The 26,787-nt window shown below is 43.6% G+C and overlaps 2 protein-coding genes and 1 long non-coding RNA gene across 3 annotated transcripts in view; 1 reads left to right on the forward strand and 2 right to left on the reverse strand.

The window, feature by feature from the left end:
* Nucleotides 1-731: 731 nt before the first annotated feature.
* On the reverse strand, nucleotides 732-10,539 carry LOC135541353 (biogenesis of lysosome-related organelles complex 1 subunit 1). The gene is made up of 4 exons (XM_064967539.1): nucleotides 10,374-10,539; nucleotides 8,826-8,898; nucleotides 6,451-6,583; nucleotides 732-2,960 (listed from the first exon to the last, which is right to left on the reverse strand). Exons 1-4 carry the CDS (start codon nucleotides 10,432-10,434, stop codon nucleotides 2,850-2,852), a joined length of 378 nt encoding a protein of 125 aa, XP_064823611.1. The 5' UTR covers nucleotides 10,435-10,539; the 3' UTR covers nucleotides 732-2,849.
* A 579-nt stretch (nucleotides 10,540-11,118) lies between these two features.
* On the reverse strand, nucleotides 11,119-22,015 carry LOC135540990 (uncharacterized). Its single transcript, XR_010455892.1, has 4 exons — nucleotides 21,894-22,015; nucleotides 21,605-21,681; nucleotides 11,876-11,988; nucleotides 11,119-11,718 (listed from the first exon to the last, which is right to left on the reverse strand). It is a non-coding gene; the product is annotated as an uncharacterized LOC135540990 (long non-coding RNA).
* Nucleotides 22,016-22,294: 279 nt separating this feature from the next.
* The window catches only part of itga7 (integrin, alpha 7), a 78,857-nt gene continuing 74,364 nt past the window's right edge, over nucleotides 22,295-26,787 (forward strand). The window contains exon 1 of the mRNA XM_064967347.1: nucleotides 22,295-22,987. Coding sequence (XP_064823419.1) covers nucleotides 22,776-22,987 — 212 coding nt within the window. The 5' untranslated portion in view covers nucleotides 22,295-22,775. The remainder of the gene's footprint in view (nucleotides 22,988-26,787) is intronic.

A 26,787-nucleotide genomic window follows, 5' to 3' on the forward strand; every position in this document is an offset into this window, starting at 1 on the left:
GTGTTCTGTAGCTGGATTAACTGGTATCTTTCTATCATTGTGTTACTGTGTTCTGTAGCTGGATTAGCTGGTATCTTTCTATCATTGTTTTACTGTGTTCTGTAGCTGGATTAACTGGTATCTTTCTATCATTGGGTTACTGTGTTCTGTAGCTGGATTAACTGGTATCTTTCTATCATTGTGTCACTGTGTTCTGTAGCTGGATTAACTGGTATCTTTCTATCATTGTGTTACTGTGTTCTGTAGCTGGATTAACTGGTATTTTTCTATCATTGTGTTACTTTGTTCTGTAGCTGGATTAGCTGGTATCTTTCTATCATTGTGTTACTGTGTTCTGTAGCTGGATTAACTGGTATCTTTCTATAATTGTTTTACTGTGTTCTGTAGCTGGATTAGCTGGTATCTTTCTATCATTGTGTTACTGTGTTCTGTAGCTGGATTAACTGGATTCCACAACCCAACAATAATACAAATGTCAGAGTTTGTCCGCCACTTGATGTCTTCATTCAAGAAAAGAGACGCATCACAATAAAACATAAAAGTTAACAGACAAGTATTTTTCCTCTTGTGGGTTTACCAACTCCATTGCCGACAATGTGTTAAGACATAACAATGAGTTGGCACGATAGCGTAAAAAGACAACATCAGGCTACAAGACATACAGTAGATGAGAATTATTAACTGAAGAGGAACATACATGATCCAAAAGGTTTTCAAGGAGCAAGAGACTGTTGAGATGTTACCATCAGATTTATTACACAGGGTCGAGGTAGCAAGCCTTGCTAACCCAGACTGACATGAATGAGTACGGTTCTGTGCACACAGTCCAATTAACATAATCATTTGATTTCAAAATGTTTTCATGCTTTTACAAGAAGACGATTCCCCCCCCCAAAAAATCCTGTTAACATGGACACATCTGAAATCAGGCTACCTGATGGGACTTTGATAAATGCAGAAAATCGCCAATCAAAATAAACGTTCTCACACAGCACCCCTGTTATTTTTTGAAGAGCCTATTAGAGACAAGAGTTCGGACCTATAAAGTTTGTATGTGAAAACTATATTTCTAAAGATGCATACTTGTGTATTCAAAGGAAATGTGTGCTGCTGGTTCTGGCACATGTGCAGGTCAAACACACCGCTGGAAATCTGATTAAGTTTCTTTACATGTCGTAATCATTTGAAAGACGGTGTAGAAAACCAGATGTTTAAATCGGCATATGCTTCGATTATGATCGTATGCCGATTAAGATAAGCAGAGTAAGGAGTACATAACTATTGCATGATGTCTACTGCCACAATCCATTTACTATTGGGTTAATAGTGTGCAGGGCTCCTCAAGTCCTGCCTCTTCCATCTTACTCAATGATGAATATTGATTGAGGAATTCTGCAACAACCAGGGTAGGTAGTTTTAGTCAGACAGGGAGAAGGCAGTAACTAGTCAGTCAGTCTCTTTCTAAAACAGGACACTTGCTCTTGTAATTACAAGCCAATAAATCCAATTTACCCACGCTACTTTTACACAAACAGGCCTCTTTTGTTCCAGTGTCGCAAAATACATTTTAAAAGCTATATTATTCAATTATTTCACCCACACGTCTGTTGCCAAGGGCTAAAATAGAAGTCAGTTATATTTCTGATGCAGATCGCGCTGCAAGGCCTACCTCTTCCATCTCCTCATTGGTTTATAGAAGCAGGTACCCACGTGCCATCTCCACATTGGTTATACCCACGTGGGTGACTGAAAGACGAAGGAGGCCAGTGGCGGTAATGCACCTAATTTATGAAAGTTGCCAATCGCAATATTAAGTCAAGAGAAGAAAAGGCCTGGAAGGAGGAGAGATGACTAGAAACGATTCAGTTGACCGTTTAATGTGTGGCTTAATTAGTGGAGTAGAAGACCTTGTTTATTTCAGGTAAAATAACTCAATGATTAGAAACCCAGGACAAATTAGCTAGCAACAGCAAGCTAGCTAAATAGGACAAATTAGCTAGCAAGTGAAAGCTAGCTAACTAAATTGCCATAAATGTTTAATGCTTTTTGACCTGTCCCCAAATTAATATAATTGGTTCAGTTTGTTTTGATATTTTAACCTGCCTGTCGTGATCATGTTTGGTGTGGGGGGGACAAAATACATTGATGCACAGCCGGTTTGAGTTCCGTGTCAGCTAGCTGTCCTGTTCATCCTCCATGGGAATAGGGAAATGTAATACATTTAGAGAGACTAGCACCCCAATCTGAACTATTCATCTTCTCAGGAGAAGATCGTAAAAACATTGATTCGTTACATTTACATTTAAGTCATTTAGCAGACGCTCTTATCCAGAGCGACGTACGTTAGATATGCTTTGCCTCGTTCTCCCACACTGATCAACTCACTGGCGAAATAACGTTTGTGTGAACGGCTAAATCCTTATTATTAGGAGTGTTGCTACATTCACATGGACCAGATGTGAGGTTATGGCCCATTATTACACATAGTAGGAGGACAGTTATACATTTCCACCACAAGGTTATTATATGTGGTATAGACCTATAACAATACAAGAGCTGTTAACAAAACAACATTGCTGATGGGACTGAAGATGCTCTGATCAATAAGGTTTATTTGTCCATAGACATACCTACTGTAACACAATGTGTCACTCATGAACACTGGAAAGAGCCTTAAAGCCGTAGTCATGTCTGAACCCACATATCGTCCTTTGAGATAGATGGCTTATCGGGATTTTGGGTCCAGAATTGTGGTATCCGCTGTGAATCCACCCCCTCTTTCACAGTGAGAGTGTTCATCTACCAACGCTAGCAGCAATCCATCAGTTCTGGGTTTAGGTTCAGAGTGTCTATGAAGAGGCTGATGTGAGCTGCCCCTTGTGTACGTACTCCAGAGCTGTGGCAATGGTTCTCATATCCATCTCAATGCTGCGAGCCCAGTTCTCCACATCTCCGATTTCCTGGTCAAGAGAAAGATAAAAGGTTAGGAGCCAAAGCTAAAGATACAATGGGAAGGGTTAGAACTAAACATGAATAAGTAGCATACACAGATAGATTACAAATGCACAACTGTTTTAGTTATTCTGGTAATGACCAGGGTCCGGTTTCTCAAAAGTATCTTAAGGCTAAGTTAATCTTAGAACCATAGGATCAAATAGAATCTAATTTTATTCATCACTTGCTTCGTAAACAACAGCTGTTGTCATTTAAGGCTCTAGATAGCAGGAAACAGCAGTTACAAAAACACAAAAACACTCAAATCCCAGAGTCCCCCACATGGACTGAACAATATTTGTACATTATTATTTCTAAAATTCTTGAAGTTCTGTCAAGTTGGTTGTTGATCATAGCTAGACAGCCATTTTCAAGTCTTACCATAGATTTTCAAGCCAATTTAAGTCAAAACTGTAACTAGGCCACTCGGGAACATTCAATGTATTCTTGGTAAGCAACTCCAGTGTAGATTTGGCCTTGTGTTTTAGGTAATTGTCCTGCTGAAAGGTGAATGTGTCTCCCAGTGTCTGTTGGAAAGCAGACAACTAATTTTCTCTAGGAATTTTCCAGTGCTTAACTCTACTCTGTTTATTTTTATCCCCCCAAGTATCTTTACATTTTGAGTACTTTTTCCACCACTGGTGTAGAGGTCCTGGATGGCAGGAAGCTTGGCTCCAGTAATGTACTGGGCTGGGCTGTACGCACTACCCTGTGCAGCGTCTTACGGTCGGATGCCGAGCAGTTGCCATACCAGGCGGTGATGCTCTCAATGGTCCAGCTGTAGAACGTTTGAGGATCTGGGGACCCATGCCACATCTTTTCAGTCTCCTGGGGGGAAAAGGTGTTGTCGTTCCCTCTTCATGACTGCCTTGGTGATGTGGACACTTGAAATGCACAACTTGAAACGCACAACTGGCTCCACTACAGCCGTGTTGATGTGAATGGGGGCGTGTTCAGCCCTCCTTTTCCTGTAGTCCACGATCAGCTCCTTTGTCTTTAATTATGTTGGAGGGAGATGATGTTGTCCTGGCACCACACTGCCATGTCTCTGACCTCCCTATAGGCCATCTTATAGTTGTTGGTGATCAGGCCTAACACTGTTGTGGTGTTAATGGTGTTGGAGTGGTGCTTGGCAACACAGTCGTGGGTGAACAGGGAGTACAGGAAGGGACTAAGCAGAGGTGTTTTTTTAACCTTTATTTAACTAGGCAAGTCAGTTAATTAAGAACAAATTCTTATTTTCAATCATGCCTAGGAAGTGGGTTAACGGCCTGTTCAGGGACACAACGACAGCTCAGGGGTTTGAACTTGCAACCTTCCGGTTATTAGTCCAACACTCTAACCACTAGGCTACCCTGCATACCCTTAGCACCTGGAGGCAGCACGTCAGGAAGTCCAGGATCCAGTTGCAGAGGGAGGTGTTTAGTCCCTGGGTCCTTAGATTAGTGATGAGCTTTGTGGGCACTATGGTGTTGAACACTGAGCTGTAGTCAATGAACAGCATTTTCACATAGGTGTTCCTTTTGTCCAGGTGAGAAAGGGCAATGTGGAGTGCAATAGAGATTGCATCATCTGTGGATCTGTTGGGTCTAGGGTTTCATGGCTACCGACTACGGGGCGCGTGTGTGTGTTTGTGCCCCGACTACGGGGCAGTAGTCATTTAGGCAGGTTACCTTCGCTTTCTTGGGCACAGGGACTATGGTGGTCTGCTTAAAACATGTAGATATTACAGACTCGGTCAGGGAGAGGTTGAAAATGTCAGTGATAACAATTGCTAGTTGTTCCACGCATGCTCTAACTACACGTCCTGGTAATCCTTGTGAATGTTGACCTGTTTAAAAGGTCTTGCTCATATCGGCTATGGAGAGAGTGATCATAGTCGTCCAGAACAGCTAGTGCTCTCGTGCATGCTTCAGTGTTGCTTGCCTTGAAGCAAGCATGAAAAGGCATATAGCCCGTCTGAGGGCATAGCGTGATTTCATATAAGTGTCCGGATTACTGTCCAGTTCCCTGAAAGCAGCAGGTCTAGCCTTTAGCGCTGTGCAGATGTTGCCTGTAATCCATGGCTTCTGGTTGGGATATGTACGTGGGGACGACTGATCAATCCACTTATTGATGAAGCCAGTGACGGAGTTGGCATACTCCTGAATCCCGGAACATTTTCTAGTCTGTTAGCAAAACAGTATTGTAGCGCAGCATCTGTGTTTCCTTACCACTTCCGTATTGAGTGAGTCACTGCTACTTCCTGCTTTAGTTTTTGCTTGTAAGCAGGAATCAGGAGGATAGAATTATGGTCAGATTTGCCAAATGGAGGGTGAGGGAGAGCTTTGTATGCGTCTCTGTGTGTAGAGTAAAGGTGGTCTAGAGTTTTTTCCCCCTCTGGCTGCACATGTAACATGCTGGTAGAAATGAGGTACTTTCCAAATGCACTGTGTCTATGGTAATGACAATTTCCTGCCACAAGGGGGTAGTACTGTCAACTTTATGAATGAGAACCAGACATGATGGAGGTTCAACTCATTGTCAGAATGTCCTGAAAGTCATCCTCTTGACAAAGCAAAAAATAAGCTATGACTGAGATGACTCAGATATTTTGATGGTAATAAAGCACCCCCCCCCCCCCCCGACCAAGCCAAGGTCCCTCAGGCTAGTGACACCTTCTTTTCTCAGTTTGCAGTATATGACAAGGATAATGCACCAGCTTCTCAGGACATTGTAGAAGGCCAGAGAGAGGGAATGTGTTTGATGTTCAACAACAAGGGTTTGGATTTCCTTCATACCTCAGTTACCTCCACTATGCTAACAAAGACACAGCACAGAGATTGTCTTACAGCTGAGAAAGAGTGGTCTTGGTAGAACAGTAGCTATCTGTGAGTCACAGATATATATTGATATGCTTGAGGCCTAATATATATATATATATATATATATATATATAATAATAACTAATAATAACTAAACTAACTAATACTTATTTCTCACTGTAATTTGCAAATAAATTCATTAAAAACCCTACAATGTGATTTTCTGGATTTTTTTTCTCATTTTGTCTGTCATAGTTGAAGTGTACCTATGATGATAATTACAGGCCTCTGATCTTTTTAAGTGGGAGAACTTGCACAATTGTTGTCAATCTCCTTAGTTGCAGCCATTGGATGTAGTTCTTTATCTCACACACACGGCTAAAATGCTTTTGAACGTTAGAATGTTTCACTGGATAAGTGACAGAGTTCATGATACATCAAAAAAGGAGTGGAACTGTTTAAACTAACTTCTGTCTCTGGGGATAGTAAAGATACCTTTGATTTGGGTGCAGAAGGAAAATATCCCATACCACTTCTCCTGGTATCTTTTAAAACCCTCAAACATGTTGTCTGCTACCACTCACCAAAGATTTAGAGATGTTGGTTCCTAATCTAAGACCATATAGGGTTGTGTGTGTTTGCGTGTGTGTACCTTCAGGGCCTGGTTGAAGCCTTCCACCATACTAATCCACTGGCCAGTCTGCTTGGAGAACTGGCCGGCCTGTACCTGTAGCGTCTTCACCTCATGGTCCAGTTTCCTCTGGTTCACATATGCCTTGGCCACCCTGGAGTTAAACACACAGTAACTGGAAGATGACTAGGGCTATAGCACATGTTAAAACAATGTTAGGTACAATAAGACCTTATAAAACACAGTATAGATGTGTATAACAACAGCATCAGCCACAAGAGTTCGGAGATGATCAGAAAATCAATGCAAAGTTTGGCACAAGAATGGAAGCGAACTAAGTTCCATTATTCAATAGATGGTTGATCTTATTACATCTTATGGGCAAAGGCATTCTATTTGATATTGGAAACTGAAGGGAAAGTCGACTGACAGTTCCTGAAAAAAGAGTAAAATTATGTCCTTACGAACTCCTTAATGTTAAATCTCAAAGAGAGAGAAATGTTGCTACACTTGACTTTATCCTCTTTTTGTTAACGGCAATATAATGTAGTGGCACAACAATGGTGGCAACAATGGTGGCACTGCTAAAGCTAACTCTCTCTCCTCTGCTCTCATCCTTCTAGACCTATCGGCTGCCTTCGATACTGTGAACCATCAGATCCTCCTCTCCACCCTCTCCGAGTTGGGCATCTCCGGCGCGGCCCACGCTTGGATTGCGTCCTACCTGACAGGTCGCTCCTACCAGGTGGCGTGGCGAGAATCTGTCTCCTCGCCACGCGCTCTCACCACTGGTGTCCCCCAGGGCTCTGTTCTAGGCCCTCTCCTATTCTCGCTATACACCAAGTCACTTGGCTCTGTCATAACCTCACATGGTCTCTCCTATCATTGCTATGCAGACGACACACAATTAATCTTCTCCTTTCCCCCTTCTGATGACCAGGTGGCGAATCGCATCTCTGCATGTCTGGCAGACATATCAGTGTGGATGACGGATCACCACCTCAAGCTGAACCTCGGCAAGACGGAGCTGCTCTTCCTCCCGGGGAAGGACTGCCCGTTCCATGACCTCGCCATCACGGTTGACAACTCCATTGTGTCCTCCTCCCAGAGCGCTAAGAACCTTGGCGTGATCCTGGACAACACCCTGTCGTTCTCAACCAACATCATGGCGGTGGCCCGTTCCTGTAGGTTCATGCTCTACAACATCCGCAGAGTACGACCCTGCCTCACACAGGAAGCGGCGCAGGTCCTAATCCAGGCACTTGTCATCTCCCGTCTGGATTACTGCAACTCGCTGTTGGCTGGGCTCCCTGCCTGTGCCATTAAACCCCTACAACTCATCCAGAACGCCGCAGCCCGTCTGGTGTTCAACCTTCCCAAGTTCTCTCACGTCACCCCGCTCCTCCGCTCTCTCCACTGGCTTCCAGTTGAAGCTCGCATCCGCTACAAGACCATGGTGCTTGCCTACGGAGCTGTGAGGGGAACGGCACCGCAGTACCTCCAGGCTCTGATCAGGCCCTACACCCAAGCAAGGGCACTGCGTTCATCCACCTCTGGCCTGCTCGCCTCCCTACCATTGAGGAAGTACAGTTCCCGCTCAGCCCAGTCAAAACTGTTCGCTGCTCTGGCCCCCAATGGTGGAACAAACTCCCTCACGACGCCAGGACAGCGGAGTCAATCACCACCTTCCGGAGACACCTGAAACCCCACCTCTTCAAGGAATACCTAGGATAGGATAAGTAATCCTTCTCACCCCCCCCTTAATGACTTAGATGCACTATTGTAAAGTGGCTGTTCCACTGGATGTCAGAAGGTGAATTCACCAATTTGTAAGTCGCTCTGGATAAGAGCGTCTGCTAAATGACTTAAATGTAATGTAAATGTGGTCACGTCTAACTTTTGCTCACTAAGATGCTTTTCTTGGGTTTGGCCATTATGTTGCTGTCATAACGATTCTATATTACCAGTGTACATTATGCTGTGGAGTCACATGCCATCATTGGTTAACACAGTGATTGAAGGCTACGCACACAAACGGGGTAGTTTCTCCAGCACAGATTATGCCTAGGCCTGGAAAACACAACTCACTTGAGAATCTCCATTAAAAAAAATGCTTTTTAGTCCTGGATGAAGTTTAATCTGTGTCTGGAACAGTGCCCCACAGGGTTGAATTTGCAGGCATTCTTCAATAATAACATGCTATAATAAGCCAAGGCTACTCAAACAGAAGACGGTAGCTAAAACATTTTCAATGCAGGTTACAACAAATGTCTAATATGTCACGTGTCAAGCCATTTGAACTGAATTGGCTGAGTTGAACAGCTGAATGACTTGAACCCAATGGGACATAGAATGGGTTACATAAAAGAGGTAAGTTACAAACAGGGCATACATACCCCACATTAAGGTGGTCCACCAAGGCTTCTGTTAGACAGGTGGCAGCAGTAATTGCCTCTCGTCTACGTCCCTCTGTACAGGGAAACAGAAAACAGCTGTCATGTCATGGGTGAATGGAATTTGCCTACGCTGTAGATGGCAGCATGGGCAGCTAACTGGTTAGCCATCAGGTCAAGACAAAGCGAGCTAGCTGATTTCTGAGGCTTCTTAGTTATGCGCTAGCTAGCTTTGGGCATCAGTGTGAGTTCCTCTACGAACACAGAACTAGATACAATTTGTTGTCGTCGTTGCATGACGGGACCATAGTTAAGGGCCGTCCACACCAAGGATGAGAACTGTTTTATTGTTATAATCTAATTCAAGTTAACAGGTGCATTCATACTACAACGATAACTACAAAAATAGTGGAGAACGAGAGCCATCGTTTTGGATCACTTTCAGAGTGATTTTTCCCCCTGTCTCTCCAATGAAATCAAAAACACGTTTGATTGAAGTGTTCTTAGTTCTAGGTGTGCGAGGCTGCTTGGAGAGGAGAGAGGAGCGCACAGTAAACTTGCCTGGGCAACTAGACATGTGAGCATATTGTTGGCAACATTCATTCTAGGACATTTTGGGAGAATTATAATCCACAACAAACAGCACATATTTACCAATAGGATCTGTTAACGCTGATCATCCTGACAAAATACACACCGACTGGTTGCTAATGTGCCTTTCTGGACCTTGTAAACTGTCTAGAAATGACAAATTACTGACCTAAATAGTTGCCGATCAGTTTTTTTTTATTATTTGTGAATGAAACATGCATTCAGAACACAGGGTTATTGAAATTAGATTCACTGCAAAAAAAATATACATTATTACATTGTGTTGCTATAGCCTAGGTATGAACATTTGGTCGCAGTTGTAAATGAGAACTTGTTCTCAACTAGCCTACTTGGTTAAATAAAATTAATGCAGCATATCGGAAACCCAACTGCAGTTAAAACCCAAAGATTTTTGTGTATTGTTGTGAATTGTTGTCACTACACCTGCAATACCATCTAAATATGTATATGTGACCAATACAATTTGATTTGGAAGGAGGAAGAAATCACTATGACAACTAACACACCCGGAAGCACTGAATGGTTTGTTACCTTGTTCATAGGCCTACAGCGAGCAATAGGAGGTTTTGATAAGTTCATTGGCAGGTGTAGGCTACTGTATAACAATACACTCTCCTCTAGTGTGGATGCTCGCCAACGTTTTATATGTCGTTATAGTTAGTTATTGACCTTGGTGTGAATGGCCATGTATTAGTTAAAATAAGCTAGCATGCAGTTAGTCACGAACTTTACAATACTTGTCACATCTCACGCATTTTCAACAGTTGTCTGCCTTTGTGTCAGTCTAGGTTCAGGATCACAAGTAACTTAACTAGAACAAGCTTAACGTTGCTGCGCGCAAATTAGCTAGCTAGCTATATTTTGTAGTATTGTTTTAGCATAACTATCGCTAGCTAATCAGACAACTTCAGTTTCACACGATACCTTCTTTCCTCTCACCTTGAAGTTCTTTTCGTTCGTTCTGCTTCGATTGGTGCTCCTTTAATAAACGGGAAAGCATTTTTACGTTGTTGTTCGTTCAGTTGAACGTTTTACTCAAGAGATATTTTAATTTAGCAAAGCTATCAGAACTCAGAGCTGTTGTCACGAGACCGCCCAATGCGGAAGAGACTTGTACCACGTGATCTTCTTCGTCTTCTTCTTCTTCTTCTTCTTTTTTTAAATGTAACTTTTATATAACTAGGCAAGTCAATTAAAAATAAATTCTTATTTACAATGACGGCCAAACCCGGACGATGCTGGGCCAATTGTGTACTGCCCTATGGCACAGCCAGATGTGATACAACCTGGATTCGGACCAGGGACTGTGGGCACCTCTTGCACTGAGATGCAGTGCCTTAGACCACTACACCACTCGGGAGGCTAAATGAGGTTTGACGGTGGTTGGCATCCAATAAATGTTGCATTACCGCCACATACTAGTATATAATAAAATAATAATTTTAAATAAATAATATAATAAAAAATACAACAAATACCCAACCATCTAACACTACATTCACAGTCTTGATTTATAGGATCATTTTATGAAATGGGTATGGGTATTTGAACACAGCTATATGTCAAGTGATAAAGTCCCAAGTTATCAATTAAACGTTTATGGAAAAACTGCACTTGTCCTCATGAAAAGGACAGTTTATTAATATTCTACAGCTGTAATGTCATCAATCAAATCAAACTTTATTTATATAGCACATTTATTTCAACAAATGCATTTCAAGGTCTTCAAAGTCAAGCATTGAAAGGCATGTGTCACGTAACAACCTTCCTCTCGGCAGGTCTCTATAGGTGACCAGGGGATTCTCTCTGCCACATGCAAATCCCTCCATGGAGCTCATCAGTGTAGCCATGCAACCTATTTTGGCAGTTCACAATATCGTCCGTACGGATGTGGAATGTGATTGGAGGAAGTCAGCCGTGGCCCAACCAGGTGCAGTCAATGGAGGACCTATATTTGGCTGAAGACTACAACCCTCTATCTCCGTTCAGTGGAATGGCATGTCTCCTTGAACCTGTGCCAGAACAACCACTACCCTCCCTGTCATCCCTGTCTGTACCGGCATTGTTAAAAACAAGCGCACCTGGGGCATACAGACATCCTGCCTGGCTTGTTTGCTGTCGGTGGAGCAGCAGGAGGCTATACGGCAGGCAAGTTGGACAGCGCATCAAACCCAACTGGCACAATATGAGAGGGAGGTTGACGGCTAGCAATTATGGAGCAGTGGTTAGGGCCAAGCGTGTTACTCCGTCGCTGCTAAAAAGGGGTCCTCCGATCAGTTGTTGTCTGTAAAGTGGAGGACAGATAATGAAGAGGGCATCAAGGCATTTCAAATGGCTACGGGGCTGGATGTGCAGGAGTCAAGGCCTTGGGTCACGGGATCTGGAGTGGTGGAGGTCATTGTGTCCCTATGTTGAATAATCAAAGTATTTCTATTTCTTACCTCCTCCATGAAGACCATCCTTACTACCACCAGGTCCAAGGTCAACTCCGCATCACTGGAAGGGACATTTGCTACTTCATTGTGTGGACTCATATTGCTCCTCGTGTGAGTACCTGTTTTCAGGGAAGACAAAGTTTCAAGAATATTCCACATAGTTCGTACACACACACACACACACACACACACACACACACACACACACACACACACACACACACACACACACACACACACACACACACACACACACTAGGCTCCCAGAATAGGTTATATTACATACAAGTTATGCTCCAAGAAGCCAACTAAAGTAACGTAATTAGCTTTATCATGGGCACGGTGGGAAATCATTTTTGTGATGTTCAAAATATCGATGTGCTTTAGTCTCCACAACTGGACGTTTGCTCTCGGATCACACGGGCACAGGATGTTCATGCCCTAGATGGCTTGAGGGATACACTGCTTGGACTGGAAAACAAAGAGACATTATGTTGGAAGTCCCACCCAGTTTTCTACATTAAAATGATGGCAGCCAGAGAGAAAGAGGCGAAGCGAGAGGGGTAACTCAGAGAGGGGTAACTCAGCCCAAAAGCTGTCTACTCCAGCAGGTGGTGTTTTCTATTTTTTTTTTTACCAAACGAGGAGTTTTTGTACAGAGGACAAATTTGGTCAACAAACTAAATTTAACGGCTTATTTGCTACGTCAAATCAAATTTATTTATATAGCCCTTCGTACATCAGCTGATATCTCAAAGTGCTGTACAGAAACCCAGCCTAAAACCCCAAACAGCAAGCAATGCAGGTGTAGAAGCACGTGAGGTTTACTTGATTGAATAGAAGTTTTGTGTAGGCCTACAAGTGTACTGATTGATATAAGGAGAAAAAATACTTTATATCAGAGTTGTGCCTGTTAGTGCTCTCCAGCATCTTTGGGACATCCCGTCCCTACCCTGCCTATTTTACATTTCAACGGGCTAGGTATGTCCCTGGCCCGTTGTGGTTGTTCACATTTGTATCTGCACTCATTGGCAGAATGGCCCCACCTGATCTTTCCTTCTCCCAGCAGCCTTCAATTTATTTTTTACCACTTTTTCTCCCCAATTGGAAGTTATAGTCTTGTCCCATAGCTGAAACTCCCGTACAGACTCGGGAGACGCAAAGGCCGAGAGCCATGCGTCCTCCGAGACATGACCCTGCCAAGCCGCACTGCTCTCTTAACCTGGAATCCAGCCGCACCAATGTGACCGAGGAAGCACCGTACAACTGAGGTTAGCATGCATGCTCCCGGCCTAGGAGTCGCTAGAGCACAATGGGACAGGGACATCCCGGCTAGCCAAGCCCTCCCCTAACCCGTACGACGCTGGGACAGTTGTGCACCGTCTCATTGGTCTCCCAGTCACAGCCGGCTGTGGCACAGCATGGGATCGAACCCTGGTCTGTAGTGACACCTCAAGCACTGTGACGCAGAGCCTTAGGCCTCTGCGCCACTCGGGAGGCCCTGCCTTCCATGTTTTGAAGACATTTATTTTCATTGTTAGAGCGGCCAATGGAGTGTCTGGGCAATATGATGGAACATCTGTGTGGAAGCCCTCAATGGCGCTGCCCATGCTAATGCAGCCTTTTGGCCGCTTGAGATCTCTATCATTCTCTATGATTTAGCCCAAAACCTTTTGAATTGATTGTTTGTGTGTTCTGACTGGTATCAGGTATGATGGAGAATGCACCTTCGCCTATACAATTAGGGTTTCCACTAGTTACCACAGACACAAGTCAAAAGTGGTTATGTGGTAAACATTTCTGAAAGCTAAAATTAACTTTTTGGTCTTCATTTAAGGTTAGGCATGAGGTTAGGTTTAGGCATAAGGTTAGCAGTGTGGTTAAGGTTAAATTGTAGAAATAGTTAGGGTTTATGACTTTGTGGCTGTGGTAACTAAACTAGTGATGACCGTGAAAAGGCAGTGTATTCCCTGTTCTGTAAATCTGCAGAGAGAAAGGAAAGAAACATGACAGGGACAAGTTCATCCAGACCCACTGTAGCCTTCCAAAAAGTAAAGAAATCCCATTTGTTTCATTCAAGGGACACCATGACTAGGACACCATGACTGGGACACCACCCAGTCATAATACCACAATGTGCTTATCTGTAATCTTATTCCCATACAGCCCCCATACTCAACTTGTCACGCCCTGATCTGCTTCACCTGTCCTTGTGTTTGTCTCCACCCCCCTCCAGGTGTCACCCATCTTCCCCACTATCCCCTGGGTATTTATATCTGTGTTTTCTGTCTGTGTGTGCCAGTTTGTCTTGTTTGTTCAAGTCTACCAGTGGTTTTTTGTGTCTCAGCGCCTACCTTTTCGAGTTTCTCTTTTCTCGCCCTTCTGATTCTGAGCCCACCTGCCTGACCACTCTGCTTGACCCTGAGCCGGCCTGCCATCCTGTACGTTTGTCTCTACCCCTGCCTGCCATCCTGTACGTTTGTCTCTACCCCTGCCTGCCATCCTGTACGTTTGTCTCTACCCCTGGCTGCCATCCTGTACCTTTGTCTCTACCCCTGCCTGCCATCCTGTACGTTTGCTCCTACCCCTGCCTGCCATCCTGTACCTTTGCTCCTACCCCTGCCTGCCATCCTGTACGTTTGTCTCTACCCCTGTCTGCCATCCTGTACGTTTGTCTCTACCCCTGCCTGCCATCCTGTACGTTTGTCTCTACCCCTGCCTGCCATCCTGTACGTTTGTCTCTACCCCTGCCTGCCATCCTGTACGTTTGTCTCTACCCCTGCCTGCCATCCTGTACCTTTGCTCCTACCCCTGCCTGCCTTGACCGGTCACTTGCCTGCCCCTGTTGTTACAATAAACATTGTTAGTTCACACAGTCTGTACTTGGGTCTTACCTTCATTCTTAATGCAACTGGCTGGCAGAACAGCATAAGAACGCACATAATATGTGCCAAAATGTGTAGAATTACAGGAAATGTGCTTTAAAAAACGCAAAATGTTCTCTCTGCCAACAAGAGGGATTTGAACAGTTCGAGATCACATGGATTGCAAGTATCTCTGATATACAGGATCCACCTCCTCCCCCTTCTATTTCCTGCCTCAACCATTAGTATTAATCAATACAGTGATATTGCTGACTGCAGTGGTGGAGAGGTGGGGATAAAGAGGGGAACAGGGATAAAGAGGGGAACAGGAAAAAATGACCCTGGCTTTAAGTACAGGCTACCATCTAAAATAAGCTTTCTCCTTGAAGTGAGTGTGGCCTAGACTGCTAATGAGTTCTTGTGTTGGGTTGTTGGGTGACGGTGTCGCACGCACGCACGCACTCACGCACACACACACACACACACACACACACACACACACACACACACACACACACACACACACACACACACACAGGGTGTCCCTGCAGATCCGACTGATAGCTCTATAGTCTCTAGTCTGTGTACACCTCGGCCAGCTATCAACTATTGTTCATCCTCTACCACCCCTACTGTGCTTTGTTCACACATTCTGGGCTCTGAGCCCAAGCTGCCAAGATATTTTCAAAATGTTCTCAAGCCCACTGACTTGCAATTCCTTCCATCTCTTTATTTTTTCCTTCTTCTTAGCATCTTTTGGAGTTTAAAAAAGGTTAACATTCTTTTTTTAAAGTCATGAATAGACAAAATCATGTTTTTCATGAAATTGAAAGATATTGTTGCTTCAACATTGATAAAGTTTAATCATAAAGTTACTGGTCCCCTCCCCCATGTCAAACACTTAGATTCAGGAGGCGGGATTATTAAGGGGACACACCAATGGTAACATGATATTCTCCTACCTAATTTAAATAAGTACCGTCTTGTAACCAACATCGGACAAGGTATGTTTGCAGAGGGGCAGGGTTTATTTAGCTAGATAGCTACTCTACTGGTGCCAAACTTTGACTGTAGGGTGTTAGCATATATGACTCAAAGTTTACACTATTCATCTATGGCAAAGATATTTACATGTTTCCCCCTTTCACTGTGTCTGATGATTTTCAGCCAGCATTGAACAAAAGGAGGGAACGTATCGTTCAAAACTCTGATGCAGTTGTCAACACATCCGTCAGTGCTGCTGTGAACCGCATCACAAGAGACATTCCAAAACGGAGATGTATAAAATATTTTTTTTAAATTACATTTATTGATGCAATTTTAATGTCGCTTTGTGTATTACCAGATTTGCTTTTGATTATTTTACTGCAACACTGCATCCGAGTTGCTTGACATAGGCATTTGAAAGAGCTGTCAGTCAAGGCGAGCTCATGAATGTAAGCTCCCCGCCCACCTGTCTTTTCAAACTTCCTGGTAGTTAGCCTTCAGAGATTTTATAGCATTTCTATCCCCAATATATTCTGTCAGATAATTTAGTCACTCAAAAGGCTATTTTACATGGGAAACACAATGACTGTTCGGGACCTTTTAAAAGGATGGAGTTTTTGTCCATTATTGATTTTATATACAGTATGAGCTATGTAAATTGATATGCCCAGAACAGGGATAATGGAATACTGTATATTTTATTTAAAGGCATTGACACTACATGTGGTGTATTTACACACATTGGACAGCTGAAAGGAAACACTCGGCCAATGCCTTGATGCCAGGACTCCCAGATTGGTTTCTTCACGTTTTCTGTAATAACAGATGAATAATAACTAGAAAATGACATTTATTTAAGGAAATATGGTGTGCTTGTTAGTCTTGAAGTACAGTATTTATGGTTGTGAAATAGTACTAGTAGTTATGGCAGTATAGTAATGGTAGTAATATTGTTTCCATAGGCTTTTGTGTGTTAAAGTTACTTATTTTGGGGTGGTTTATACTGTAGGTGTGGAGTTATTAAAGTGGGTTTGTATAGTAGGCTAGAGTGAGTTCTATATCATCATAGAATAATCCATAGAATGTGTGTTTAAGCTCTCAATATATTTTAGTTTTGAACATTCAGGAACGTTTTGTGGCAGTGATTTTGGGTTTTTGAATGTGACACCTGCATTCTGTCATTGAAATGAACGGGGATACATCAAGCTGTCTAGTTTATGAAGTAGGAATGGTAGCAAAAAAAAGCTATTGTTGAAGCCATCTAAGTTGAGTCAGATGGCACATGTCAACATTGGGTAGATGTTTGTAGCTGAAATGGATCAAGAGCAGTGGTGAATCCACATTTTGCCGTTGAAGTCTGTATAGCTTTAATCCAAATTTAAAACTGTTATCATTCAAAAAAGTACTAACAGCATCAACAATATTTTGACAAGCAATCTACATTGAGTCAGTCTGTCAATGTTTGTTAGGTGTACAGTGCCTTGGGAAAGTATTCGGCCCCCTTGAACTTTGCGACCTTTTGCCACATTTCAGGCTTCAAACATAAAGATATAAAACTGTATTTTTTTGTGAAGAATCAACAACAAGTGGGACACAATCATGAAGTGGAACGACATTTATTGGATATTTCAACCTTTTTAAACAAATCAAAAACTGAAAAATTGGGCGTATGATCCCCAATCTGTCACGTTCTGACCATCGTTCATGTGTGTTTTCCTTGTTATAGTGTTGGTCAGGACGTGAGCTGGGTGGGCATTCTATGTTGTGTGTCTGGTTTGTCTATTTCTATGTTTGGCCTGATATGGTTCTCAATCAGAGGCAGGTATTAGTCATTGTCTCTGATTGGGAACCATATTTAGGTAGCCTGTTTTGTGTTGGGTTTGTGGGTGATTGTTCCTGTCTCTGTGTTTGTTGCACCAGATGTTTTGGTTTTTTCACATTTCTTGTTTTGTAGATTGTTGTACTTTCATCTTTATTAAAGATATACAAAACTAACCACGCTGCATTTTGGTCTGCCTCTCTTTCCCCAGAAGAAAACCATTACACAATCAGAGACAACAATAGACAGCTGCAAAGAAATAGAAAAACTAGAATGCCCACCCAAATCACACCCTGACCTAACCAAATAGAGAAATAAAAAGGCTCTCTAAGGTCAGGGCGTGACAAAACTAGCACCGCCCCCATTTTGAAAAGTGGGAAGAAGGATTTAGGGCTCCCGTTGGGCTGTAGTCTTTTCAACGCCAGGGAAACTTAGATATCCTGCAATGCCCTGGCAGATAGGTGAATGATTGTGGATGTCGGTGAAACACAAAGGCCACAATAATTGCTACAGAAATACGATTCCATTCATTTTTAGATCAGACAACAGGCTTAATCAACCAATGACGTCATTGATTGAACTCTCCCGTTGCGAAAATAAATAAATAAATACAGCCACAGTATAGTACGTAATTATGTCTGAAACACCCTCTCATCACTCATAGTGAATTGCGTTTATAATTCCTAAGGTGTGTCACTGCTGCATTGTGGATCTCAGGCCTATAACTCCGGCAACATAAATAGATGGAGGTATTATGGCTACAACTGTCTCAGAGCAGTGGTCCAGAGAAACACTATGTGGGTGCAGGAATGTGATCGTAGATGGGGCCTCTGTTTTGGGTTGGAACCCTCTTTTCCTCAGAGACAATACACTCCCTACATGAACTACAGCACAGTTATTTCCATGATATGTAGGAGTGATAGGGGTGTGGAGCCTTAGCCAAATACATTAAAACTCAGTTTTCACAATTCCTGAAATTTTAATCCAAGTTAAAATTCCCTTTTATTTAGGTCAGTTAGCATCACCACTTCATTTTAAGAATGTGAAATGTCAGAATAATAGTAAAGAGAATGATTTATTTAAGATTTTATTTCTTTCATCACATTCCCAGGGGTCAGAAGTTTACATACACTCAATTAGTATTTGGTAGCATTGCCTTTAAATTGTTCAACTTGGGTCAAACGTTTCAGGTAGCCTTCCACAAGCTTCCCACAATAAGTCGGGGGAATTTCTCCTGACAGAGATGGTGTAACTGAGTCAGGTTTGTAGACCTCCTTGCTCCCACACGCTTTTTCAGTTCTGCCCTCAAATTTGAGGTCAGGGCTTTGTGATGGCCACTCCAATACCTTGACTTTGTTGTCCTTAAGCCATTTGCCACGACTGAAAGTATGCTTGGGTATCAATAATATGCATTGTATACATTGTCCATTTGGAAGACCCATTTGCGACCAAGCTTTAACTTCCTGACTGTTGTCTTGAGATGTTGCTTCAATATATCCACATAATGTTCCTTCCTCATGATGCCATCTATTTTGTGAAGTGCACCAGTCCCTCCTACAGCAAAGCAGCCCGCGCTTCACGGTTGGGATGGTGTTCTTTGGCTTGCAAGCCTCTCCCTTTTTCCTCCGAACATAACGATGGTCATTATGGCCAAACAGTTATTTTTGTTTCATCAGACCAGGGGACAGTTCTCCTAAAAGTACGATCTTTGTCCCCATGTACAGTTGCAAACCATAGTCTGGCTTGTTTATGGCGGTTTTGGAGCAGTGGCTTCTTCCTTGCTGAGCTGCCTTTCAGGTTATGTCGATATAGGACTCGTTTTACTGTGGATATAGATACTTTTGTACCTGTTTCCTCCAGCATCTTCACAAGGTCCTTTGCTGTTGTTCTGGGATTGATTTGCACTTTTCGCACCAAAGTACGTTCATCTCAAGGAGACAGAACGCGTCTCCTTCCTGAGCGGTATGACGGCTGTGTGGTCCCATGGTGTTTATTCTTGCGTACTATTGTTTGTACAGATGAACGTGGTACCTTCAGACGTTTGGAAATTGCTCCCAAGGATGACCCAGACTTGTGGAGGTCCACAATTGTTTTCTGAGGTCTTGGCTGATTTCTTTTGATTTTCCCATGATGTCAAGCAAAAAGGCACTGAGCTTGAAGGTAGGCCTTGAAATACATCCACAGGTACACCTCCAATTGACTTAAATGATGTAAATTAGCCTATCAGAAGCTTCTAAAGCCATGACATAATTTTCTGGAATTTTCCAAGCTGTTTAAAGGCACAGTCAACATAGTGTATGTAAACTTCTGACCCACTGGAATTGTGATACAGTGAATTATAAGTGAAATAATCTGTCTGTAAACAATTGTTGGAAAAATTACTTGTGTCATGCACAAAGTAGATGTCCTAACCGACTTGCCAAAACTATAGTTTCTTAACAAGAAATTTGTGGAGTGGTTGAAAAATGAGTTTTAATGACTCCAACCTAAGTGTATTTAAACTTCCGACTTCAACTGTACATAAAATGTTTTATTTAAGTGCACATAAGATCATGGTGTGATATACTGTATGGATTGAAGAGACGTACTGCCACGGTAAGTCTATAGCTATTGTTTAAACTGTGTAAGTATATAATGAAATAACTTTTTACCTTCTACCTGCATTACAGGGAGACCTACTTTATCTGTAGACATAGCCTTGATATGCTCTCATGCAGGTCTGTTTACTTCCCTCCTACACCACCTCAGGGCAGAAGAGGGCAACAAGAGCAGCAGCCAAGCCATGTAGCTACCATAGCCAGCCAGCCGCTCGTTTGGTGCAGGCTAGGACCCCCATGCTTGGCTTGCTTTATTCTGCTATGTGGGAGTTCCTCTGTGATGCCAAGCAGTTCACATGAGAACGATGATCTCAGGGCTGAGAGCTGAGTGAGGGTAAACATCTATGACTGATCCAGAACACCCAGTGAATCATCAGTGAGTATTACATTTACCACTGCAGTCTATGACACATAAATGCAGTTCATATTCAGCTGAGGAAATTATAGATCTTGATTTAAAAAATAGATAATTTGGCAGGGTAGCCTAGTGGTTTGATCGTTGGACTAGTAATCGAAAGGTTGCAAGTTCAAATCCCTGAGCTGACAAGGTACAAATCTGTCGTTCTGCCCCTGAACAGGCAGTTATCCCACTGTTCCTAGGCCGTCATTGAATATAAGAATTTGTTCTTAACTGACTTGCCTAGTAAATATAATTATGAAGATTTCCCCCTTTTTTTACATGGGTTCATTTTGACATGGGCTTTTTCTCACTTAGCCGATTGTTGTCGATATCCAATACAGTTTTTACAATACATATGAACAATTCTTAAACCCAGTATTTCATGTGGGTGTTTTTGTAAAGCCAAAGGTGTGAGAAGGTATCAGAAGAAGGTGACTAACTAGCCTCAGAGGGAGTATACGTAACCTCAAGACAGCTGTAGGCTCCATCCCAAATTGCACCCTATTCCCTACATAGTGCACTAAATTTGACCAAATGTACTGCCCCATGTTGACAATAGGGTGTAATATGGGACTCAGATGTATAGAAACACAGTGACAGGAGGACAGGAATCAGCTGGTCCAGAACAGTTGTGACCGGGCTGGTACAAAGTTTCCACAATGTGGACGATGCTGTGAGGGCATGACTGGCGAGACATGGGACTTTGGTGTGGCAGAGCATGGGTGGGCACAGTGTAATCTAAGACGGTAGCTTTTAGCCAGGCTATAGGAAGTCACATTGCGTCACAGTCTAGTGTTGTTGTCTGTTAAAATATGTCAAGGGAGTTTATTAGTGTTCAACAGTAATTTAGATTTAAAGAAAAAAACAAGCCTATGGTAATTTACTCTACTCGACTCAGATTAGATATTTTTGCTTTGATGTACTCTACTCAATGTCTTCAATTTTCTCAATTATGTTACTCCGAACTCTGGTCACATTTTCCTGCCAGAGCACATATACTTCTGTCACTCTACGTTTGATCCCCTCACAGGTTTGTCCTTAGGTTTCCTGGGTCACTGTGCACATTACCGTATTCCATTGTCTGGGAGGTTCATTCCAGATCACTGCAAGTTATTGGACTCCAGCCCAGATTCCATACAGGTTCTCTGAAAGAAAAATAATCTTTAGAGCATTATTGATCACCCTGTTACTCTAGCAGCTAACAGCTATCTTCAATTTCAATATTTTAGAAATGTAATTTTTCCATTTTTTTTTTTTTTTTTTGATTGCTGGAAGTTTAATTAAAGGATTCCAGGTCTACATTTCATGTTTTCTTTTTTTTTCAGAGAAGAAGAAAAGAAGAAGAGTTTAAGTTCACCATGTTATTGATCAACTGTGTTCTCCTGCCAGAACTATTGACCATGTTCCTCTTGTCTTCTTTTCAGATATCCAAGCACCTGTTCCATTTACTGAAGGGGATGGATTCCTTTTGGACACTGTGAGTTTAACAGATAAAAAAAATGGCTGCTTTCTTTTCATTCTTTTCTGATTCAATTGGGTCCAAGTATCTTGACAACCTTGCCTGGTATTTTGGCAGCAGTCCCTTGAGTGTTGATGTCAGCTGAGAGAGAGAGAGAGAGAGAGAGAGAGAGAGAGAGAGAGAGAGAGAGAGAGAGAGAGAGAGAGAGAGAGAGAGAGAGAGAGAAAGGGCAGAAAGAGAGAGATTGAATGAGTAGAGGAGGGGGAGGAGTGAGCGGGCTATTCAAGGCACTTGTCCTCTGTCTCTCTCAGTCACACAGCAGAGGAGGGGGAGGTATACACGCTGCACACCACACACACTCTCTCACACACACTCTCTCACACACAAGCTGGCTCACGCCGCCACATTTTCTCAGGCTGCTCATGCAGACTGACAGCAGAAGACGTAGGAGGAGAGAACAGAAAGAGAGTGAGAAGAGGAAACAAGGGAAATATCAACCGAGCCAGAAGAGGAGAGTCAAGCAGCACTTATCCTTTTTCTTCCTCCACTCAGCATTAAATTAAAACACAGGGAATATAGAACTCTTTTGTTAATCTGTAACTGAACAGGGGCTACTCTGCTCTGTTCTGCTGAGAGGGACCTGTTCTGCTGAGAGGAACCTGCTCTGCTGAGGAACCTGCTCTGCTGAGGAACCTGCTCTGCTGAGGAACCTGCTCTGCTGAGGAACCTGCTCTGCTGAGGAACCTGCTCTGCTGAGGAACCTGCTCATTCTCCAGGAGTATGGCACCACATCTGAGACATGGATTCTCGGTCTCTCTTTCACAGCGCCGGTGTCTCCTCCTCCATTCTCTCCTTCTCTCCATCTATTTCCTGACTGTTGCAGGGTTCAACCTGGATACTAGCATGACTCTGACCAAGGAGGGGGAGAATGGCAGCTTTTTTGGATTCTCTTTAGCGCTTCACCAGCAACTCACACCAGAACCACACAGTTGGTAAGTCAGTGGCTAGCTGGCTGCGTAGCATGTGTCTCTATCTGTGTGTGATTTTATGGGTACGGGGGTGGGGGTGGGGGGGGGGGGGGGCACTAACAGTGGACCATACTGATTGGGTGGGGTTGAAACAGTTACTCTAGTCAGCATTTCTACATTGCACTGATTGTATCATGCAGTCCTTCGATTCAGTCATTCAAGTATCAATAACGTTTAATCCTTGATGATGTATTTAGAAGCACTGCACTGGGAGCAGTAGTTTCATTATGGTTGTGTGTGTGTGTGTGTGTGTGTGTGTGTGTGTGTGTGTGTGTGTGTGTGTGTGTGTGTGTGTGTGTGTGTGTGTGTGTGTGTGTGTGTGTGTGTGTGTGTGTGTGTGTGTGTGTGTGTGTGTGTGTGTGTGTGTGTGTGCATTCAGAGAGGGCACCCCGTAGCTAATTTAATGGTCCCACTGCCATGTGATTTACAGTGAGTTGGATGGGGTGCAGGGTGAGACTGACGGTATAGATGAATCAGCAGATAGATCAGGAGGAGAGGGAGAGAGAGAGAGAGAGAGAGAGAGGGACAGAGGGAAAGAGGGAGCGAGAAAGGGAGAGAAAGGGAGAGAGGGATAGGGACAGAGAGAGAGGGGGGGAGAGAGAGGGAGGAGAGGGAAGGAGGGAGGGAGGAGAGGGCAAGAGAGAGGGAGAGAGAGATACGGAGGAGAGGGAGAGAGGAAAAGAGGGAGAGAGAGAGAGGGTGGATGGATTTTACTCACATTTTACTATTGCAGTTCAGGACAGATATGCAGCGGTAGTGTAGGGGTGGTGTGTGTTTGTGTTTGTGTGTGGGTGCATGCACGTGTGTGTGTGTGTGTGTGTGTGCATGCGTGTGTGTGTGTGCCTGCATGCTTGTACAGAACGTAGATCTGGAGTCGAGAGAGAATGGTTTTACTAATGCAGTTTAGCAGTGGACAGACATGCTGCAGTAGTTTGTGATGGTGTGTGTGGTGGGAGGAGTAGTGGATTGTGGGATTGTGCGTGTTTGGCGGGAGGAGGAGTGGATTGTGTGTGTGGCAGGAGGATTAGTGGATTGTGTGTGTGTGGCGGGAGGAGTAGTAGATCGTGTGTGTGCGGCGGGAGGAGTAGTGGATTGTGTGTGTGGCAGGAGGAGTAGTGGATTGTGTGTGTGGCAGGAGGAGTAGTGGATTGTGTGTGTGGCGGGAGGAGTAGTGGATTGTGTGTGTGGCAGGAGGAGTAGTGGATTGTGTGTGTGGCAGGAGGAGTAGTGGATTGTGTGTGTGGCAGGAGGAGTAGTGGATTGTGTGTGTGGCAGGAGGAGTAGTGGATTGTGTGTGTGGCAGGAGGAGTAGTGGATTGTGTGTGTGGCAGGAGATTGTTATTGGTGTCCCTGGAACACTATAAGACAGCAGCACATCCGCCAGCTCTGAGTCAGCTCTGAGTCTGCTCTGAGTCAGCTCTGAGTCTGCTCTGAGTCAGCACTGAGTCAGCTCTGAGTCAGCACTGAGTCAGCTCTGAGTCAGCACTGAGTCAGCTCTGAGTCAGCACTGAGTCAGCTCTGAGTCAGCTCTGAGTCAGCTCTGAGTCAGCTCTGAGTCAGCTCTGCCTTAAATGTTTACGTATCTCACAGTGTCTTTCTGCAAAGGAAGGAAGTAGTCTTATTTCTCTGTTCTGCAGTAGCACAGATATAGAATGAAGCAGTCTTTAGAATGAGTCATTCATTACATTCATTACTTGCAATTGGTGTTCAGTATAGTTACTCATGTTATACCTCCAGTATTCTTCCCATTTATTTGCAAGAGCTTATCAATCATTCCAATTCCTTGCTGGTTGTTGTTATTATATCCTGCAAACTGTTTGAGTGGCCTGGTGTTTGTAGTCACTGTTCATTTACTAGAACCTGTCCACATTAAAATATACAGACAAGAAGTCCATTTGTAGGTGTTGCTCTTCTATCAGTAGAGCTGACTCTGAACAAGAGGCTTGGTACTCTTGTACGTGTTGAAGTCAGTGTTAATTTACTATAGGTCCTGTTTAGCAGGTCCGGGTTTAGCAGCCGAACGCTTATTTTACTCTTAGTGGAGTCGACCTGTCGGCCAGCACGCCATGAGGACTGTTAGAGGGATAACTTCAGCCAAACGTCAGCACTCACAGACAGTGGCGGGAAGCCAGGATCCGGGCAGGATCCGGGCAGGCTTCGGTCATCGAGTGTCGTCCCCACTGGCCGGCACCGCCACGTATTGGCCAATAGCATCTCTTTCCTGGACCTTATTTTAACCATTATTTCATGGAGACCTGATATGCTGTGAATCTTCCTTGAATGTTATGAGATAGCAAACCTGGTGCCAGTAGCTAAGATTAGGAAGCAAACCTGTTGATGCCAGTAACTGTGCCATCATGATGTGCTCACCCCGAGATCACCATGTGCTCACCCCGAGATCACCATGTGCTCACCCCGAGATCACCATGTGCTCACCCCGAGATCACCATGTGCTCACCCCGAGATCACCATGTGCTCACCCCGAGATCACCATGTGCTCACCCCGAGATCACCATGTGCTCACCCCGAGATCACCATGTGCTCACCCCGAGATCACCATGTGCTCACCCCGAGATCACCATGTGCTCACCCCGAGATCACCAGTTTTCCCGATTGTATTTTGACTATTATTTTTTTTCGTGATGCAAAATATTGGATCGAGACTGAGACAACCTGGTTCAATTTGTGTCCCGAGGAAAAACCAGTTGAGAACCAATCCTGTACAGAACTTTGACTACAACCAGAACTGGTATTTGAGTTGAAAGAAGTGTCTGTTGTAAGGAACCTTTCATCAGAAGAGGTGCCAAACATGATTAGCCTCAAGCTTGAAGCTTAGTAGTTAGATGCTATTGACTCATTGAGTTTTTGTGTTACAGACAGGTTTGGGTTTCAGTGGGTATATTGCATTGTGTTCTTAGCCAGGCTCCAGTTCAGAGTATCTTGACACTCAACAGTCTTAAACTGGATATAGTTGCTTTGTCACTCTTCATTCTGAGTCATTGTCAATACTGTCAAATTATTCTATATTCTATTATAGATCCAGTGACTTGTAACCTTTACATTTTCTGATGTCGTTGGCATGCCTACTGGAATATAAAATATTAATCTAGGTCTATATACTGCACGCTGTCCACACACACACACACACACACACACACACACACACACACACACACACACACACACACACACACACACACACACACACACACACACACACACACACACACACACACACACACACACCTTGTCCAGCTAGTCAAGTGGATGAGATGGTCTGGCGTGTGTGTTTACATGCTTGTGTACATATAGATGGTCTAGGCCACAGGAGATTGGTAGCACCTTAATTGGGGAGGATGGGCTCGGGGTTATGGCTGGAGCGGAACCGGTGGAATGGTATCAAATACATGGTTCACATGTGCCTGATGCCATTCCATTTGCTCCGTTCCAGCCATTATTATGAGCCCTTCTCCCCTCAGCAGCCATTGGTCTAGGCATGTGTGTAGGGGTGCTGCTGGTGTTATGTGTCTGTTTATACTGGTATGAGAGGGGGATCCTGTAATAGCTCTTTGCTTGATGGAAAAGACCTCTCCATTGGCCAAATTGCCTCAGTCGGTCTGATCGGCCATCTTGCTTTTTGTGTATACGTAAATGTGAAAATGATGTCCTAAGAAGTAGGTGGGCACTGCCTAAGACAGATGCTTTGGTATTAACTGTGTGGTGAGGTTTTAGCAATATTGTCTATTTACGTTAGGTACCATTGG

This window comes from Oncorhynchus masou, chromosome 6 (assembly GCF_036934945.1).
Source record: "Oncorhynchus masou masou isolate Uvic2021 chromosome 6, UVic_Omas_1.1, whole genome shotgun sequence".
NCBI lineage: Eukaryota > Metazoa > Chordata > Actinopteri > Salmoniformes > Salmonidae > Oncorhynchus > Oncorhynchus masou.